General features: G+C 29.2%; 1 protein-coding gene across 1 annotated transcript in view; it reads right to left on the bottom strand.

Moving 5' to 3' along the window:
* LOC121122162 (uncharacterized) overlaps positions 1–14,493 on the bottom strand; it is a 98,919-nt gene extending 84,426 nt beyond the window's left edge. The window contains exon 1 of the mRNA XM_040717171.2: positions 13,841–14,493. Coding sequence (XP_040573105.1) covers positions 13,841–14,305 — 465 coding nt within the window. The 5' untranslated portion in view covers positions 14,306–14,493. The remainder of the gene's footprint in view (positions 1–13,840) is intronic.
* Between the last annotated feature and the right edge of the window lie 8,238 nt (positions 14,494–22,731).

Genomic DNA, 22,731 nt, shown 5'->3' with positions numbered 1-22,731 from the left:
TTTGTTGTTATAAATGTAGATCCTTGTTGGACTTGGATTCTAATTGAGGATCAACATTTGAGTAACTCTGGCCTATATCATTGCTAGATAAGGAGATGGTATTGTCTTTATATCCTTTGTCTTATAGCTGCTCTCAGCTGGTTTAATGAAATGTCATGAGAGTTGAGCTGTTTTTCTCCCAAACATTATTTAATTTGTTAAAGTTTCCACATTAATTTTTGCTTTCATTTTTTATAGCATGCTTTCAGATCATATGATTTTCAACTATGGTATGTACCATATGATTGCTCTCTTAATAAGGAGAACTTTTGTTACCATGGATTTAGAATAGTTAAATGTCATCATTATTGGTAAGAAGAGAGCAAAGCCATGTACACGTATACTGTATTTATTTTTGTCAAGAAAAGCTTTCTCACTCATTAGAATAAGATAAACCTTTATTTATTTTCACTCTTTCTCCCTACTTTTCTCTCACTAAGACGTTTAATAAGGATATTCCTCTTCAAAATCTGAAGTAAGAGCAAGTATACTTGAATAATAAAACATCTTATTCATGGCTGTTAATACATAAGGGAGACTAGACACAGTTGTAACAAGCCCATTCTATCAAACATCAAACAATTTGTAACCACAAAATTTACATTACATAATCTACTAATGGTAGTATTTCCCATTGCTTGAAGTTAGTAGAGGTCGACCAACAGCCAAATCATGCTTTAAATATAAACAAATTACTCCCTAACAAATCCTCAGGGTTACTTTCCGTTTTTAAAGAGCACAAAAACTACTCTTGATTACTCTTTATAGTTGAAAGGTATCTCCTCAACATCAAAATAATACTAATAGTTGATAACTGCTTTTGAAAAAAAAACAAAAAAAAAACACTTTTCAGCTTGCCAGAACAACAACAAAAATCACACCCTAAAACAGCTCAGCTTTTAAGTTTCAAAAATTTAATTTTCTGTGAATTGATTAATATTTTTGAATTTTTTTTCGACAAATGTAATATTAGAAAAAAAAAGTTCAAAAATTTAATTTATGAATTGAAAATCTTTAGAATCTGTTCCAAAAAATTTAATTTTTCTAATTTTTTCGAAAATATTTAATATTTGATTTTTTTTTTCAGATAATTTAATATATAAATTTAAAATGTTTTTCCTAACAAATTTATTTTGTCAAATCTTTTTTGAAAAATTTAATATTTAAAATTTTAACTTTTTTAAATATTTTCCAAAAAATTTAATTTTCGAAATTTTTTTTAAATATGTTCCAAAAAGTTTAATTTTCGAAATTTTTTTAAATATTTTTATATTTCAAAAAATTTAATATTTTAAATTAACTATTTTAGAATGTTTTTATATTTCAAAAAATTTAATATTTTAAATTAACTTTTTTAGAATATTTGTTTCTAAATAATTTAATTTTTTTTTAATGATCCAACACACACACAAAAAAAAATAATAATAATAATTCAGCAGGTGTACAGTGAAAAACGGAAAGTAATATTTAAGATTGGTGAGGGAGTTATTTTTTGAATTAATAAAGCAAAGTTTGACTGTTTGTTATTGACAAGGTACATAAGAGCTCCAACACATTCGATATAAACGATTGACTCATTCCATTGTCCCAACTTCAACCATTGATTGATTAATGACCTCCTCTCTTATTTTAATTTTTCTAATTTATTTATTGGACGGTTTTCATGATTTTTGTAGGGGTTTGAGCCTACTGTTAAAGAGTAATTATAACAAAACGAATCAATTATTAATTAATCAACACTTAATCATTCCAATACGTGGCAAATAATTAAACATTTTGGCTTTTTAAATTTGGGTAAAATGAATGGGAATCATAATTACATATTAATGCAGTATGAATAATTACCAAATATATTAAATATTTTTTTCGGCAAGATGTTCTCCCAGGGTCATATTCAATCCATCAAAATCAAAACATAATTGGCAGCTGATTTTATCAATAGTACCTTATGTCTCAATCTCCTTGCGCTCATGGAAATTTCGAGCCATTATACATATTTAATTATACTGATGAAAATATGTTGTATTTTGAGCATATTAAAAAATAATAATCAATATGTTAACCCTGATAATTTGAAAAATCTTCCGGTAGTGAGCTCTCATGACGTTTCATTAGATTAGCAATAATCAGCTGTGAAAATGGAGAAGGATATAAACAAGGACATTGACAAGAATTACTCTGATTTCAATCCACAATTCTACTCTGTGTCTAACAAGGACTTACAATTACAACAAAGCAACAAATCATCAATGTTACTCCAAGGATAATAGAAGTACATGGTTGTTACATAACTCGTGTACGACTGATGTTTGACTCCCTCCACACTTTTAATATTGACGTCATAGTAGATGAGTGGTTGTATGTTTTGTCAAAATTTGTTTTTCTTGTCCAGGAGTCAGTATGATACATTAAATTGTTTTTTCTGGTAATAGTGTCGTCATAGACTATGAGTGGTTCCGTGTTTTGTAAAAATCTGCATGTCTTGCACAGCAGTTGGTAAAATACATCAGTTGAAAACTCTAGGAAGCCCAATTGCATGATGGTCTAACCCTGTATTTCTATTAACTTTGGTTTAGTCTACGTCTTTTATGTGCACAGACGAATGTTCAATCAGGTTTTGAATATCATTGAATCTAGTAGGAAAGGAAGTTCTTTACTTAGGAATTGAATAATAATGACAACTGCTAAAGAAAACAAAATTTGTTCTTTATACTACCAATTCCAAAAAAGCGGGCCAGCTAAAAAATACATACAATTTACATTACTTCATACGTATTTACGTGTATGTACCTATGGTATATTTAATATTTGCTTTCAAAAATCAAAATCTATTGAATTGAGGAAAAAAATATTGGCAGTTGAACATATTTTTCCACTTCAATCTATTTATTTATATACATATTTTAAGCCAAGGAGTATATTTTAGTTATTTTATGTATACATACGAGTATATGATTATTTATGTTTTTCAAGACGTCATAAGAGAGTTAAATAAATTCACGATAAATAAAGTTACAGAAACTCATTCACTAATTGATAGGTAAATTTAATTAAACTCCAAGCTTTTCTATTTTTCATTATAAGTGAATGGTAATTATTATGTACCTATATACCAAGTGAACTTCTTTGATTTTTGAGAAGTCCTTAATTTTTTAAACTTATTATTAGTATTGAACCCTGATATATATAAAAACACTTTGTAAAGTTTTTTTTATGAATTAATAAAATCATCAACTTCATAAAAGGAATATTTAAAATATATTTTGAGAAAGAATGTGTTTAATGTGTATATTTTTCGGCATACACGGAAAAATATATAATAAATATTAACAGGAAAAATTATAGGCATATATGTGCTTATAAAGCATACATTAAACCAAAAAAATGTTCAATATTGATATAATAATTATTTATGATATGTGTATATTCTACAATTACACAAAGGCCTACGACAAATTCCCTGGGGAAAATGTTTCCCTGAAAATCTTGCATTCAATCATTTTGTTAGGGGTAGATGATTATTTAGACTTAAGAATGTACATTTCTCATGATCTGAGATTAAAAACCTATACGAATACATCATTGAGAATCATTCAAATAAGTTTTTAAAACTGAAACTTTATATACCCGGGACCTAAAATCCTTCATGAAACTATCTAATTGAGTCTAAAAAAAAGGTGCAAGCTGGGGGTTGTTCCGTTTTTCCCTTCATTGGCAGATAATTTCAGCTATCCATGTAATATCTTGACCTAATCAGTATGTGTCATAGACTTATATATTATGATGTTATTACACTCCACCAAAATTTAAACCAAGTGATAAACTTGTATAATGTAGAAGTATGCAGATTGACGTAGAAATTTGTCAATGGCGCAGGAAGTTTGGGTTCCCATAACTTCCACAGATTTTTTATATGGACCAAAATATCACAAAACCTCCTGTACAAGAAATTATCATTTAAATTGCCATTTCAAAAAAAAATTATTATTTGTAACAATTTAGTCTCTTCTTAAAAGTTTTAATATATAAATTTTAAAAAAATTAGTTGTCATATTTGTCATTTATAAAAAAACTAAAAACAATTTTGTTGAAATTGTCAAAGAAGCCATTCAGTAACCATCCCCTCTAAAACAAAATTCTATGAAAGCCACCAATGACGTAACCATTACCTCCCAAACTTAAAAATATATGTAGAAGTTGGTGAAGTACGTACTCTTAGACTCTGTGCACACGTCAACATGTTCAAGACCTTCTGTTTTTTTTTCTCTTCGGATTCAAAAAGTTTCGCGTCCACAGGAGTTAGAAATCTGCTAAAACTGAGCCGGTTAAGAATGTTGCTGCATCTCATAGGAATCTTGATATTATTTATAAGGAAAAAAAAGGTTCTATCTAAAGAAAAAACTATTTAAAAAAATTAGAATAGGAAAAACAGTTGTTGTATGCGTTTTTATTCTTTTTTGTTTATTATTTAATATGTCGTGGGGGTGTTAAAATCTTCCTATAGAAAATAATTATCGCATTTCTTAAGTGTAAATTGATCTAAATTAATAATAATATATAAATGAATTTAAATATAACTATAGTATTTTCTCTCAACTAATGCAATTTTAAATGTAGAGGGTTGTCCTCTTAATAGCAATTATTAATTTTCTCCATACAAAATCATATCACAGGCATCTAATATTAAAGAAGGGTGGTAGTTCATAATTAATGTATGTCTTCTCAATGCACTCTAACAAAAATCCCATCTCTACTTATTAGAGAAGGGAAACACACTCTGTAAATGACAGGTTTCCAATAATTCTTTTAAAAATATGGTTTTTTGAGTTACGAGTTTGTTTGGGAGCAAAAATTGTTTTAGGGCGAGTAATGAGTATAGGCCGTGAATCTTTTATTTTGGGTCTCAAATTTATTTTTTGTTGTTAAAATATAAAACAAATTACATACATATATATGGAATGATAAATATATTATATGTAATTTTTTTTACATAAAAAATGTGGCAATAAATCTGCTAAAATAATCATCTAAGATTGAATTAAATTGTTTATTGAAAAAAATATGGAGAAGGAAACTGTTCATTCCTCTTTCTATGGTTATTTTTTACATAGAGAAAGATACAGGTGTTTTCGACAGTTCAATAAAGCTTTGATAATCTATTACCTAAAAAAATAGAGGGAGGAGGGGATAAATTCACATACTAAAAATTCTAATTTCATCAAACTATGTTGAATAGCAGATTAAGTTCCTCTCCAATATTTAATCTATAATATATTATCTACTAAATCCCATCCATTTATCAACTTCACATTTTCTTGCATTCAAAATACTTCAATAATTTGTGATCCTTTTTGTATCTTTCAACCGTTTCCTCAAAAGGAAGGGAAAAAGTTTTCAAAATCAATTGGGGGTTAGCTAGTGTTGGATCGGTGTAAAAAAACAAAAAAGACTGTAGTCCTATCCTTGTTGTCCTAATAAAATTTGTCAGTCCTAGGACCGGTCCTTATCGGTCTTTTGTAGAAACTACAACAACTGAAATTACGTAGTTATTATTAACTAAGTCATTTGAGTGGGTGAAGGTTCATCATACTTCATAACCTCTTTCGAGAGACAACATACCTGTAGGAGATGTATGACTAGTACGTACTATAAAATGTTCCAGCTTTCTTTTTTAGTTTTTATATTATTCAATCTCAGCTAGGAGTGAAGAATATAGAAAGATAACTAGGACCGCCGGACTGAAAGACCGATGTATCAGTCCTTAGGACCGTTGAATGTTTAAAAATATGGGACTGATAAAAAAAGACAGAAAGAGTAGGGGGGAAAAAGACTAATAATGCGATCCAATTCTACCACACTGTGGGATTTCAATTATATCTACTTCTGCAAACAAAGTTGAACATTATTTACTTCTTTTACTCTGTTTGTTTGTTTGTCCGTCTGTTGGTCATAAGGATTACAGCAAAAGTTATGGATTGATTTTGATCATACTAGGTACGAAGATTAGTTATGACCACTGTGAGAGGCTATTAAATTTTGAGAGGTAAAGTTCAAATGATGTTCAAAACGTTAAAAATACATATTCGACAATAACTTTGAAACATATTGAGGTATATAGCTCAAACTGGTGTCATTATGTAGGTTTAATATAAATGCTTCATATAGCAAAAAAAAAAAAAAAAAAAAAAAAGTGCATATTCGAGCATTATTTTTGAAAAATTACAATAAGGAACTGAAATTATCGCATTGTTGCACACAATACGCCTTGTGTATTTATATAACACATATTTAAGTATGAATGCAATATATATAAAATTTTATTAAATTCAACATTGTACATTTTCGATTTTAACAAAGAAAATAAATGATATTTCATTTAGACAATATAACCAAAGGTGGAAGTTTGCTCTTTTCCGAGCTATAGTTAATCAATGTGGACAGTAGAGTGCCCTTTCTTCGGGTAAAGCTAGGTACAATCAAAAAATTATCAAAAACAACGTGTGCTATATTTATACTCATAAATGAAATATGGAAAAAATATAAAAATTTCATTTTTTGACTCAAAACATCATACTTGGCATAGAACAAGAGTTTTAAAAATAGCCATTTTCTATCAAAAACCCCCAATTCCTTTCAATTTACAATAGGCTCATGTATGTATCTCAAACTTTGCAAAAGTAAGTTTCTTATTATCCCCATAGAAAAAATATTTCTGCTTAATAAGAAATAATTCAAGTTCAACTAATCAACGTTTAGAATACTAATCAGTAGAAGAAAAAAAGGACAGGTAACAAAAATAACAAAGAATATTTTTGTATTTGTTGGATAAAGCCGTGAATAAAGCAGATTATATTTAAAGTGTACTAATTCTACTATAAAGTTTTGCTTAAAAAGTATTTTACTTGTTTAAAAAAAGTATAATATGATGAGGAGACCATGGACGTTACAACACAGAACGATTGCAACAGTTTCCTCTCTTCGAACATCAAAAAAGCTTCTACCCAAAAACAACCAATTTACTATTAGTGATAATTATAAAATTTAGAAAATGATAACTGATAATATATTGTTAGAATAGCTTAAAAATGATTACTTTTTCTTACTGTATGTAAATACAATTATAAATTTGACTGTATTTATTATGTAATAACGATATCCTACTATTTACAATGACCATAAAATTTAAAAATATATTTCCCAGTATCCTACTCAATGATTAATTTCCCGGGAAATGACTTACTTTAGTATATAATATCTATGTCGTGTTAAAATGTCATTGGGGTAAAATCAAAAGGTTCTACAACTTTATCCGGTATCCCTTATACGTTCTATTTAAGCGAATAATGTTTGTGTTTAGTACTCTTTATCCAAGAATTGAAATAGATTTGTTCATACTTAATTCAACGAATTGAAAATTTGCTTATACAATAATGCTTTTATGGACTAAAAAAAGAAAAATATATATTAAGCTTAGCCAATAATATAAGTATTCATACTTTTTGAAACTCTTTTTATTGTATTTGGTAACAAATGATACATTTTCCAATAAATGACATAAAAATTTATCACCATGGTATATTATTCTAAATGTTTTATCAGCTTTGTGTTAAGGGTAATTTAAATTGAACAAATGTGTTCATTAGATCCTTACACAAATAAGGTATATCGTTGTCTTTCAGACTTTGTTGAACACCGCTTTCACTCTAATGTATATAGTATATACTTTAAGAAAATGAATAAATTAGCCAAAAAATAACATTTATAAATATATATATATCCTTTTTTTTTTTCACCATTGATGGAGTGAATATTAATTGATATATTCCCTATTGAGGATTTTTATAGGGTATATGTAACCTTATTATATTTTTTATGTGAAGTTAATCAGATGAGTCCAGTCAACATAAAAGTAAGTTTTAAATATTTCTCTCAAAATTCTATATGAATTACATATTTTCTTTTGCGAATTATCGACAAAGTTTTTGCTCAAAATCATCTGGTGAATCCTTCGGAAACGTCGTCAATTGCCCCTAAAGTGGCAAAAAGAAAAAATAAGAAAGCTTTTATTTAAAAAATCATATCGGGGTCCAATAAAGTAACTTCAATTTAATGAAAGCTCTAAGCTGTTGATAACATTTTTGGGCAGCTCAACTCATTCCCGAAATTTGTCTATAAAATATTGGGATGTATACATACATACAGTGATTAATAACAAAATCCAGTACTTCAGATTTTCAGACTTTTCCGGCATACATGATAAAGAAATTGCGTAATAATTTTGTTGTTATTTGTTGATATTATTAATGCTGAGGGCTCAAGATGGCATGAGAAGGGTTGACAAGTTCAGGAAGAAATTGTCATAGACAGAAGATCCCAAAAGCAAGCACAGCTATGACTGAGTGCCTAGCTCCCCTGACCTGAATCTGATGGATGATTTTGTCTGGAGCTACCTTGAGTCATAGGTCAACAGAGGTTCTCAAAGAAAAAAGAAGTCCCTGATCGACTTCTATCATCATGGAATACAAGCATTTAAATAGGGCTCTAGTTTCCAGGGCCTGCACGCAGTTCAAGACCTGAAACCAGGCTGTGATTGAGGGGCAATGGAGGCTTCGTTGAGTCAGATATATTTTCAATTACTGTTTAAACTCTTTTTTTGTTTTTGTTTATTAAAGAAATCTAAGAAACATAGCATTTTATTACAGATCAAAAGTACCAGATTCGTTGTCATACCCTGTACGTGTGCAACACTTTTGCCCAAAACTAATTATTGCCGAAGAGACCCATTGCAAAATAAATAAAAAATATATTTGAACTTGATTCATACTTTAATAATGTGTCATTCTGATTACCATTCATATTACACAAATTTTAAAGACAATTTTTTTTTATCATTTGCCACGTATTGTAATGATTAATTCTTAATTTATTCATTTCGTTATGAGAATGCTTCAACAGTTGGCTTGAATCGCTATTAGAACAAAAATCATGTCAACCGTCCAATAAATAAATTAAAAAGATAAGAAAATGTTTAAAAAAGAGAAAGAATCCATCAAGTAATGGTTGAGACTTTACGGACGATAAGAATGAATTAATCGTTCAGATTGAATTTGTTGGAACTTTAATGAACTTGGTCAAGTCCTGAAACAAATTTGATAGAAAAATAGATTGGCATTTCTTCTGTTCTTAATATTCGTTTAAGACTTTTTTTCACGTAAAGTCATCACATATTTACTACCTTTAAATTGAAAATCTTACATTTACATCAGGGTTAATAGAAATGCAAGGTTAGACCATCAAGAAAAATCGGGCTCAATTTTCAATTTGGTGTAACATACCGACTGCTGGACAAGACAGACAGATTTTGACGTGATTGAGTATAATAACTGGATATTAGAAGCATATAATACTATAAATTCATTTGATGAATGTTAATAGTATATACTCTTTTACGTCACTAATCAAAAGGGTTAGTTGAAGTCAAACATCAGTAGGAAAAGTTTTATGGGATCACCTTGTATTTCTATGAACATTGTATTTACATGACATTTTAATTTAGACATAAACTAATACATAACTATGAATAGAACCAATGTGTACGTACATATATTGAGCAACTATTGGTACAATTTGAGTAAACTTATTCCTCACTTTTAGCCTCCTTTCACCTAATAGCAAATATAGGCACACACACATTGTTTGAGCATTCAGGACTCATAATTTACTTTTTTATTTGAATGAATAAAAATAATAATACAATAACGAGTATGAAGACCTGACCATGGGATAAAAATAATATTAATCTATGCATGAATAATTAATTATTTTTTTATTTATGTATGTCATGGTTGAAAAATTCAAGAAAATGATTTCTTGCGTATATGGGCATAATTTGTTTTTATTGGGTCCATAGTAAATGGACTATGTAGATAGTATTTTGATTATTGTGTCAAAATTCATTTTTTAAAAAAAGCAAGAAGATAACTTTCTCTAGAGGCGTTCTCTATTTTAAATTATTCTGTAGCCTTGAAGAAATAGAAGGTACAAATACATAAACAACAAAATCAGATTATAGATAATAGCTTTACAGTTCACAATATTCATTATTTTCAATCAATTATACCACAGTATTATTATTAAAATACCTATTTGTTAATAGTGAGGTGCTATCACAAGCCATAATAACATAATTGAAGAACCCTTAATGCTAACTGAATCCTACAATAAAAACATATTGACATTATAACTTAATTGAGTGTATATGCTTTTTTAAACACGACTAACTTAGTAGCCAGACCTCTGTGATAAAGTTAAGGAATGTTGCCTTAACAAGGTTTTTTTTTTTTTGGTCTTACTGGTGCAGACTAAATGCCAATGTATAAAAGGGGTTATTATCCACAACTTTGCAATCTGTACACTTTTAGGGCGTCTGCAGGATTATATCATAGGGGCTTCATTATCGAAAAAATTAAATTTCAAATATTTTTTTTTTTTTTTATTCAATAATTCACAGGCTTTCATAAAACAATTAATTTCTTCAAAATAATTTAAAATATATAATTATTGTGGAACTTTTTCAAAAATCCACAACTATTCACAAATTTTTTTAAAAATCCATAGCTATTCTCCAAAAATTAAATTTTATGGAACAAAGAATTTATTTTTTAGCAAAATTAATTTTAAAATCCACACCTATTTACAATAAATTAAATCAAATTAAATTTCAAATATTGAAAAAAATCTCAAATATCAAATTTTCTAGGAAAAACTAATAATTTCTTAATTTGGGTGGCTTACATCCCCTCCAACTCATCACCCGCTTTGTCTTGATTGTTTTGTTTATTTTCTATATTTAAAATAAAAGCAGAGAATCTAACTTTTTAGTTCACATTCCATGAGTGAACATCCTTTTTGTACGTGCTTAGTGAACTAGGGTAAAAAACAAAAATAAAACGTATTTAATTACATTTTAAATTCTTGGGGCCTTATAATAACTATGTCATTTTCATTTTGTATCCTTCTTTTTTTTGACTACTTCATCCTTTTTTCACTCGTAAATATCAATTAAATTGCTATAAACATTTATATAAATAAAAGACGTTGAGAAAATAAATCCATTATTGAAAATACAAGTTTAGAGTTTCAACAAGATCTAGTTTGTTATTCTACTAGTAAAATTATTTAATAAAAGTAATGAATATTTCATTTCGAATTTTGGGAATCAAATTACAACAAATCATTTTTTGATCAGATTGCCTGTCATACTTCTATAAAAAAATGGTTTTAATATTATAAATATGTAGCTAACTTTGTACGCCTACGTCAACCCATTGAAAAAAAAGTAATTCAAGAAATCATGTAAAGCAATGGAACGGCTTTCAAGCAAGGTAGTTTAATTAAATTTACTCAACCTCTATTATAAATAGCGTAATATATTAATAAATCCTAAGCATGACATAATGATGAAAAATAAAGTATTTCATATAAGCCAATTTATAATTCTCGGGGTGTATAATATACCAGTTTACTAAAGGAGGGTGAATGACTTTAACTTTTTAATTAAATTCACCATACCAAAAAAAAACTAAATCCAAAAATGCCATTTAAAATTTTTTTAGACTTGTCTACATCCTGGTAGAAATTATACTTCCGTTTATTTATTCATCTTTAAAATTATATGTATATTAGTTTTTTTTTGTATACAAGTATGGTTTTATCATTTATCTATTGCATAATCCTTGCAAAAAAAAATCTTCTTTGAAACTTTTCTTTTCTTTCTGTAGATACATAATTATTCTTTATAAATATCAAAACTGGAAGATTTAGATACAGAAAAAAACTCAAGTAATGGAAAGCTTCACTCAGTACTCGTTGAAATGCCATTACGAGTTAAAACACTGAAATTAATATTCTATTTTATTTGAAAACTTTAACATTTTCATTTATTGTTGAACAAATCTGAATTCTGAAAAAGTTTCATTATAGAAATTCTAGTCCATGTTTTTGACAACATCTAGATTGAATAATGTTGGATTACCGGAATCATCCCTTCTTTGAGCTTTCAGGTTCCTGAGAGTTCCTTTTATGCCATTATAATAAATTTATCTTCGATATGAGAGAGACCCACTCCGATGTAAAGATCTTTATTCTGCAGAATAACGACAATGCTTCAAGGGGCTGGGTATACATTGATTCCTTAAAGAATAGAATGCTCAAGTTTGTGAGCTCAAAAATTATATTTTCTAGTTCTATGTCGGTTCATCTATTGACTTAAAATCAATTTGATTTGACTCTTTATTGTTCTAGCAGCAATATCCGTTTTCAATCATTAAGATAGCTAAATTGTGAGTCATTCCCACTTGAAGATTCGTTTATTATTATCTTTTAAAAGAAGAAAGAAAAAAAAAGTGCAACTCTGCAAAGTTCCTTTTGATGTCTTGTGTTTAGGTGATAGATACTGAAGCTGGAAGAACATTGATTGAAGAAAAAAGATGGAGGAAAAAAGATGTTAAATAGTCCTTAATTGATGATCTTCAGAAGATGAAAATTACAAATGAATCAGTAGGGTCAGTACTTGACACTTTTAAAAGACACTTAAACAAACACTTATGGTTTCAGCAAGTAATAGAGACGGTCTTTAACATTAAAAACGAAATCTTCCGCAATTTAATGATTTTTTTTTATTGATGAGAGCAAGAAGAGTACGTCTACACTCTAGCAATACATAATAAAATAATTGATTGTCTGAAAATAAATACATTTAGCAACGAGCGTGTGTAGATAAACCATAGACAGATATTGCATTTTTTGTTATTAAAATTATTCGTATAATGGCCATGTTAATAAAAAGAAGCAAAAAATCAACATGCTTACCCTGAAAGTTTGAATAATATATTGGAGGCAGATAGATTAGCTGTCATGACGTTTCATTAGATCAGCTATAATCAGCTGTGTCAAGGGAGGAGGGGAAGAAAGAAATACACAAGGACAGTGGAAAGAATTACTCCGACGTCGATCCTCCTTTTAAAACTCCGCAACAAATCCTCAGGTTACTTTATGAGCACAATCAAATGTTCAATCAGGTTTTGAATATGGTTGAATGAAGTAGAAAAGGAAATTCACAGCTCAGGAGTTAAATAATAATGACAACAGCTGATGAATACAAAATCATTTCTTCAAATTACTAATTCAAGAAAAAAATAAACACCAAATTTTCATCATTACTCATCACACCATTTGTTTTTTTTCAAGCCTGTTATAATTGTTCTAACATTGTTAAGAAGGGAACTTGCAAGTATAAAGTAGCTACATGTCAGTATACTCATACAAAATGGATATTAACACTGATGGTTTGTTCGGGAGTTCTCGTCTATAATATTAAACCAGAGTTTGTCGACGGATAAATTACTCTAGGTACTACGTCGACATAGTTATTTAAAACTAACTTTCGCTAGTTTTACACACGACACATCACTAAAATTTATTCGTTCTGTAAAATATGTCCTGCCATCATGTACAAGTAAATCCATTACTTTTTTATATCAATAAATTAAATCAAAAGCGGATATTATTGATTTACTTGGCATGTATTCATTACAAAGTATTAGTCTATTTAAACAGATTCATAATTAAATCTAGGTCTGAGAGTTCTTATTTGCATGCATACATTCAATATGTGTGTATATCGAAGATAGTTTTTCAATATTTGCATAGTAAATAAAGTGAGAAATACATAATGAGAAAATAATCAACTCCCCTGGTTTGAATGAAATGATAAAATAATAAACAAAAAAATTTCACTGACCTGGCAAAAATCCATTTGAGTTTTACATGCAAGGCAGGTTTGATAAGTAGTTAAATTACCGAACCTGGGCGGAAAAGAGACTTTGCTGGGAGGAATATAGTTATTTTTATCAGATGAGCTATGGGTAGGAGAGCGCTTATTCCTGCTCTTCTTATGGACGGGATCGACACACCTACAGTCCAAATGCTCAAGGACTTGAATCCTTAAATTTGGAACTGACGTGATAGCTATGGATTTAAATCTTGTTCTTGATGGAGAGCAACTCATGGGATGTGAAATATTGGACAAGGATGAATTTATTGTAAGATAGACTGGACGACACATTAAGATTTTATCATTTAAGTCTTGAAGATGAACTTCTTCGAGTATACAAAGACAAGGGTCTGAGCTCAGACCCGAACTCTCTTCTTCATCCTCTCCATTGCAGAGTACTATTGAGAACAAGAGTAGAGTCACACAATTCATGCTGTCTCTTCCTGGTTTTATTCCTCTTTTTGTGCGATTTCAGTATTCACGGACTTGGTTAAAAGCTATTTTTGTGTATTTAATTATATATGGATCAAAAGGATGGGTCAAGGATAGGGTTGGGATTCACAAACATAACAAATAAAACGCCTCACACTCAGGCTCCTACAATTATAACTGTTTTTGTTACAGCGGGAGAAAAAAAAATACTCGGAACTTGCAAAGTACTTGCTTCTGTTATTTTTGTCTTTCCTCCGTCCCCGTTTGCTCTTTTTTCAAACCAAGCGCATCCTTTCGTTTCTTCTTTTAAAAAGGTTACCTGGTATTCCCTTTGACTTTCACTTCAAGATACTTACTACTTTTACAAACATAGTTATTATGTAAGTTAAAATATTTCTTCAGGGATTTCAAGATTATCTCAAGAGGTCATGGATTAGTTCACTACAAATTAAATGAGTCATAATATTGTGTAATTATCATAAAAGACTGTTTTCCTTACTTGTTGATTATGTTCACAGAAAAAGTATGTTCTATCATTATGTTATTTATGAATGTGTACATAAGCTCAACTAACAAGTCTGTATAAGTTTACTCGACAACGCTTAGTTTTTGATTTGTTTTTTTATGTATCAAAAATGACAATTTGTATAGCAAATATGCATACAAAATTAATTTTATAACAGCTAGGATATTAAATGTTGAGAAAGGTTGTCAGTTCTTTGATTTTTGTCTTTATTTTTTTTACATTCAAAAGCTCACCTATTAACTACCTATAAAATATGTTTTTGTATGTACAGGATATATATATATCTCCATTTAACAATTAACACATTTATTTTCTATTAATTGTATCCTAAACTAATAAGCTGATTTGAATAAAAACAAATACCAAATGAAAGTTGAATATTATAATTCAATATTATCGCTTTTGGCGTCAGTTACCGACTCAACTTGCCCTGTGAAACGTGATGATATCTTTTTTTTTTCTTTTTTCTGGCAGATTAAGAAATTCCTCGTGGATCCTGGACATTAGTTCGGATTTTGTTTTTAAGGAGGATCTGTTCGTGTGTCGCTCAACTGAACCGCACACAAAGAATTCCATGGGTTTGAGGTCCGGAGAGAATGAAAGCCTAATACTACTTCCAGCAGAGTAAAAAAAAAAATCTGACCAGCAGATGAACGTTTGCCTTTTGCTGTTGATTCATAAACACCTCTAGACTCTTCCATTTGCTTCATTACTCTCCCGACAAAGGACCTATCCAAATGTAAGAAGTTTGCAATCTCAGCATTGTCTTGTCCGGCTTGATTGCAAGAATGACGTTCTGCCTTCTCCAGGATTGTAGAATAAATACTTCTTTGAGCGATGCCATTTTTTTAAAACTAACACCAAACATTTTTAACTTCATTTTAATATTTATATTGGAAATTGAATGCCTTAAGTTGTAGAGAAGTTGTCATGTGGCATTTAAAGGAATTGATCATTAAAATTAATAATCAACAAGCCTTTGCTTTTTCAAGAATCCTTTTACTTCAATATTTAATTGTAGTAGTACTGAACGCGATGATTACGAATTTGTAATTAGCTTTTTCATATCAAATTTATTTTTGAGATTTTTCTATTCCTAACTTTTAATTGATATATGTATAGATTTCATCCAACTTTTGAGTTTAAAAAAAGAAGAAGCAGTACGCATAAAAATTAATGTATGAGTTACAAAAAATTATTGTTGATTTAATAAATGTGCTAACACTTTATTTACGAGTTTAAAATACCTTTTTCTGTTGACTTGTGAAATCACTTAAAATTCATATTTTCCCATTTAAGGGATCAAGAAGTTGAGTTATATTTTTTTAAAGGTATTATGATCTAAAAATAGATATGTAATTCATCCTAAAAAAGCTTTTTAGTTTTTTTTTAAAGCTGGAAATCCCCATTTGCACGCCACAAAAGTTTTACAGAATAAATCAAAAAGAAGTTATGGAAAATATTTATTATTTCAATAATACTTTGATCAAAGTGAAATAATAAAATATCATAAAAACCTTATTTTATATATATTTTTTTTTTTTTGCAAAAATATGTCAAAAACGTCGATTTCTTTATTGCATTTGACATTATGAAATCCTGAAAATGTCAGGTATGTTACATAATAATAAAAAAAAGTCGTGTCGTTCTATCTATTCAAAATTATAATTATTCACTTTTGAATATATATGTGTGTGTATAGAAGTACAAGGCGGCAAAAAAAAAAAAAAAAACTTAAAAAAAGACTAAGAATGGTTTCACAGCCACAAATTTATTAATCATATGCATTAAGAATTTTTTTAATTTAAGAGTTGAACAACCACTGGTATTTGAGGTATGCACAGTATTTTTCTTCGGCTTACATGATAGGCTCGTGATATCACCGAAATTTGGGGCACGCTGAAGCAATCTCCTTTATTGAACTGGACCTATACTTCTGTGGTGGCTACTAAAATAATTGTACTCCATGTTGTTCCACCAATAATAGCACAGAGACTAGAGATGGGGAATGAAAAAGCACTAAGCCTTTTCTAAGCCCAGAAATTTGCGAATTGGGACTTGAGAAAGAGTGGAAATGGTTTTTGATTTTGTTCATGTTAATTTATTTTTAAAAATATCTTAACAAAATTTGGCAAACTGAAAGCAAAATAAAATTACTCTATTTTTTTAATAAAACAAAGCTAACAAAAAGAGTTGTCAGATGTTGTAAATTAGCATCAAAGTCATTAAAGTTTATTTCTGGACATCCAGTATTCAGTATTTTCATTTCAATATATATATGTAGCTATTATATTGGCCCATACTAGGGCTTATCTCCCGAGATTCCGTAACATATCACATTTAGTTATTTCATAATAATAGTTTCCTTAATTTAAACATTGATTACATATTGACAATTCCCTCGGTTAAAGCTGATATTTTAGATGGTACTCAATAATTTTGCCTTAAACTATTTTGCTTAATGAAGCTTTGCCTTAAACCATTTTGCCTTGAAGCCATTTATCACAAGGATATTTCGACTTATTACATATAAATGAAGTTTATCTGTCGTTATTGTTTATTTTGGTAGTAATTGACGTTTCCTATACATTAATTAAATGAAAATATGCAATATTTATTAATATAAAATGCATCAAATGTTTGTCTTCTGTTAGAATGATGATGTAATTATGTTTTTGCCCCATATTATGCTTGTTTGTCAATCCATGAGTATTTTCTTGTATGAATAATCCATCATATTTAGTGATAATAACTAACAGAAAAGGGATTAGCAATTTTTCGATTCCAATCGTTACCTTTTTTTTCTTATTATACTAATTGTATTACCTATTTATCTCTGGTTTGAATTCAGTATAAAGAAAGATTTAGTTAGTGTATGTATTACAGGCAATGTGGAAAATAACCGTTAGAGGGGGCAATGTCCAAAATGCCCTTCAGAATATAAAATTTCCAAAAGAATCATTAATAGTCATTTTAACTTCATTTAAATTGTAAGGTAAAATTATTGTGAGTAATTTGATTATTAAACAATTCATTTCAAGCAATTTGATCATTAAGATACAATCACATTGCAAGCAATTTGATAATCCAGTGTAGGTATGTCCAAACTGTGGATTTTGGGCAACATTGCGGTATGCCGAATGTTGAGGTGTGGCCCACTACTCATTCCCACTGAAAGTAATATATTTAGCAAAATTGTCACGATATCATCAAAAACCCTGTTTAGCGCTCATAATACGTACACACATTGAAAAATATTTAACGGTATCTTGTATTTTCTGAGACTATAACAGGTTTGCCAATTAAGCTTTTTAAAGCAGTTTACCTTGAAAAATTAAATTTGTTCTTTATTTATATTTGGTCTAAAGTTTAAATAAATTTGGATTTAATAGTTTTGTTTTATATTGCCATTTTGAAGAAATATGTGGTCCATTAAAATATTTCAAATGGCAATGCATCCTATTACTTTCAAAGGCTAGACATCCCTGATCTAGTACATTTTATTGAAATTTATATTGTATTCTGATAATCAAACCATAGTATGATAATAAATTGTCACAAGATACTCCATTTTATTTTGCAAAATATACCACAACCAACAAGTTTTGCAGGTGAATTAAACCCTATCACCGCCACTGTGCTGAGTATCAAGGACCCTTCCAATGTATTATAATACACCCCGGCCCATGGGTTACGCGGTATTTCTGCTTGTCCACAAGTGGGATCAAAATCAATCGTTGCTGCTATCCTGAGTATCAAGGACCCTTTCTAATATATTTATAATATACCCCGGCCCCACAGGTTTACAATTGAACCCCTTGTCCAAAATGTATATCGTATGTATGCTTTACTGAACATCGAGGACCCCTTTTTCTATCTTATAATACACCCCACCCACGGAATGTGCAAAATAACTTGATGTTCAGGGGTTGGATAATTACCCACCGCCACCGTTTCTTTGAGCATCAAGGACCCCATTCAATATCCTATAATGCCTCCCAGCCCAATGGTTTTGGGTGGGGTGTATCAACAACTACTATCTACAACTCTTTTGAGCTTAGATTTATCAACCAAAGAATTTGTGTTTCGAGATATAATATTAAGGGTCATACAGACAATTAATTAAAGATATAAAAAAACACCCAAATTATCAAGTCTATGCTTTTGGTATATAAAACTGGTTGCAACTATTATAATTTTTTTCCAAGGAAAAAGACATTATTCTTTTGGAGAAGTTACTTGTATAAAAACATGTATAATTAAATCCTTAATCAGAACAGTGAGCAAAAAGATAATAAAAATCCTCTGTAGTAGTTTATCACATTTAATAAAAATTTTCAATAAAATAAGTAAAAAGATGTTGTAAAAAACAAATGAATAAAATTATTAAAATTAGAAGGAAAGGAAATAAGCTTCAACGACTAAAAAAAGTAGGATGGAGACAAAAAGAGTAACAGTTAAACATTGGGTGCACATTACTTTTTAAATTGTACAGCAAAGACACATCATAGTATCTTTCAAGGATTTTGGGTAGTAGCGTATCAGATCCCCGCGTACTTACACATTAGATAAGAAGAGTCCATAATTTTTATTAAGAAACACAGAGTATACCGCAGTAGTCGAAAACAGAATAACTCAAAATTCTTCATTTCGGATTGGGACACCTTCTGTCAGCTTCTCTGCTATCCTACTTCTACAGCTCAAGAGGGGCAACTCTATAGCCCAAGTTTTTGTAGGATCACTCGAAATATTTGAATTGACCCAAATAAAAACATAGGAACTACAAATTTTTGACGTATTTCTCCCATTTTAAGCTATATGAATTTTTCAAAATACGTAGTAAAGGGCAGTCTGCAAAAGCATGAATTAACAATTCTTTAACAATTTTCCACAGTCCCTGCAAGAAGCATTGAAGAAGTTAACATCCTGAAGATATTTGAAATTGCAAATGTAATTTTCTTTCCATCTTTGACTGGTTACTATCCTTTAGAATATAAATATAATTAACAGTTAAAGAAGTACCGATCTGATGGATGAAATGTGGGCATAAGATAAAATTAAAAGGTATAAAAACAAATTAAATTAAAGTAAGTCAAACAGATTGAACAATATTGTTCATATTGAACAAAAGTCCGTAATATTTCTAAACTGAATGATTTTCGATATTATTATTACTTATTTTCGATACTTATTTGTTTAATATATATACCTAGCACATCTACGCCATCTGGTGGACATTGATGTTGTTTTAGCTTACTCCTTACCTATTATGATACTTTTTGCTGATAACTAAATTGCCTGAAGTTAGTTTCATTAAAGACATACCACAATTAAGCACAAACAAAAAGCATATAATTTTTACGACTTGTCAAATGTTGAATATGTTGCTGCAGCTAGGGAAGATTAAAAAATTATGCTTGCCCATAATCAAATCAATTTTTATCTAATATATTGATTAAAATTAGACAACAAATTATTGTTTTTTAATGGGCAATCAGCTATACTAGAGCATTTTTGTATGTTCTTTTATCAGTCAGTATACTTTATTGAATGCTTCTAAATTTATTTTAACTAAAAATTAACAATATATAAGTATATATATTTTTTTTTTGTTGCCCACTAGGGCATTCAGTTTTATTCAACAATTTTCGAATACAAATTGCATTGATTTAATAATTTAGCAAATAAAATATCTCATTTAAAACAACCAGAAAACTATGCGCTCATTCTTATCACCATTGGTAATCATGCACTACAATACAAATTTACCTTTTGATCATCAAAAACAGTCGATAACTTCATGACAGTAAAGTCATAATTAATTAATAATACCATTCAAAGTCCTAAAATACAATCTTACTATAGGTAAAATGCCATCAAAGTTATCGTTTCTTGTAGTGCGCAATTTGTACATTATATACTGAGCCATTATATAATACGTCGATTTTTCCATCGTTTGCTGTTGATAAAAAATCATTTTTCGAAAGTTTGCGGGCAAATCCCTCTTCAATGATGATTTGTAGGCCGCTGTAGATTTCTGTTAATCTGCTGCATTCCCAGAGTATGCTGTCGATTTTTTCTCTTATTGAATCGTAGAAAAAAATATCTGCTCGCTCGTCTTTGTAATATTTCTTGGCTGTTTCAAGAGTACCCAAAAGTACTCTATACTTAAACCATTTCTCAGAAGCCGTTAGATATTTATTTTTAATGGGTTTGATGCTTTGCTATGGAGTTCTTGGGGTTTTGCAACAGCTTAAATAAGCAATGAAAGGCGTAAATGTATGTTGTGTTAGACATCTTCTCAGGTACCAGGTGGAGAAAACACTGATCTTGACTATAAAAGGAAATATTGGTCGTTGTACAGCTAAAAAATGTCCTAAGACTTACCTATGGAATGAAAAATCCATCTGATTTACAAGAAAGTTTGACTCTTTTAAATCTGCGGCTACTTCCAATGTAAAATCACCTGTATAATTGTAGCTAATACAATTTTTCAGAGGCATTTCCAATCCCAAGGATCTTTAAGTTTTTTGATTACTTCCCAAGACCCATCACAAAACCCTTTGAGCCTAGCCGAGAATCCGCCAAGTTTTTCAAAGACTTTGGAGAGGCTCGAGTATGGGCAGTTGGTGTATTTTAATCCTTATGTAACTAGAAAGTGGTTAAATTGGAGACTCCAAAATTGTAGTGTGTCTTACAATTTCCTGAAATATATATATATATAATTTGTTACGACGTATTTTAGTTCATGTAGAAGTTGAGATATTTGTAAAGCTTGCAACCTATACAAAGAAGGTTCTACATAACAAATATATTATATATACATTCTACAATGCACGTACATCTCATTTAATTAATGTTTTAGTTAATTATAACACGTACAATTATTTAATTATTCATTCTGACTTATTAATACTACTTATTAACGAATGAAAGAATTATTAACCCTTGGTAAATTTAATGTACATCGAAAGAGTTACAAATTACACCAGTAATATATCTAATGGAATTTAAATTATTACATGTACTTTACATTTTTATTGATTACTATCACACAATAGGTATCATATATGATAAATGAGCTTTGGAGTTCTCGAATTGAGCAGTTTGACCATATTTTGGGTAAAAAATTTTAAGAATACAATTTCAAATGTATAATCAATGGATATTTTAGTAGAAAATTATACAAATTTCTTAATTATGGCCTTCCAGTGTATAAACGTATGCTCTAATCAAAAAAGTGCTAAAACTATCGATTTATTGAAAAGTGACAAATATAACTTAATATGTAGATTTTATATAAAAAAATCATTTATTTTTTATAGTCTTGTGTCAGTCCTTATTTAGAACTGAAAATTGCAGTCCCGTCCAGTTCAGTTTATGTCCGGTACTGTTAAGTCCTACATATCAGTACTAAAATTTTTAAATTTATGCTCTTGATGACGTCACTCAACTTTTTCTTTTTTAATAATAATAATTAGTTCTAAAAATGAATGTCCGAAGAACTGATGGGTTTAAAGACCAGTCTCAAGGTCTGAAGACAAAATTAGATTGATTTAAATAAATCAGGATTGCCACTACCATAATTTTTGTATGTAAACATCAGCAAGAACTGTTAGATTCAGAAAATTAAAAACCTTTGATATAATGCCATATTCATATACATATTCTATACAAAAACAGAGCATTGCTGTTCTAAGAAATATCTACGAGTATATATGCACAATTAACATATAAATATATATACATAGAACATCATAAATGTACCTTGTCTAAGGTTGTTTTTGTTTTTTTAATACTAACAAATATGTACATTTTCAAGGTTGTTGCTTTTTATATCCCTTTTGAAATCTCGAGTATCAAAATAGAAAGAGAAGAAAAATAAATACATATGGTAGCT

Source organism: Lepeophtheirus salmonis, chromosome 7, assembly GCF_016086655.4.
Source record: "Lepeophtheirus salmonis chromosome 7, UVic_Lsal_1.4, whole genome shotgun sequence".
NCBI lineage: Eukaryota > Metazoa > Arthropoda > Copepoda > Siphonostomatoida > Caligidae > Lepeophtheirus > Lepeophtheirus salmonis.
Note: the sequence above shows the minus strand (reverse complement) of the source record. Positions and strands in the feature narration are given on the sequence as shown.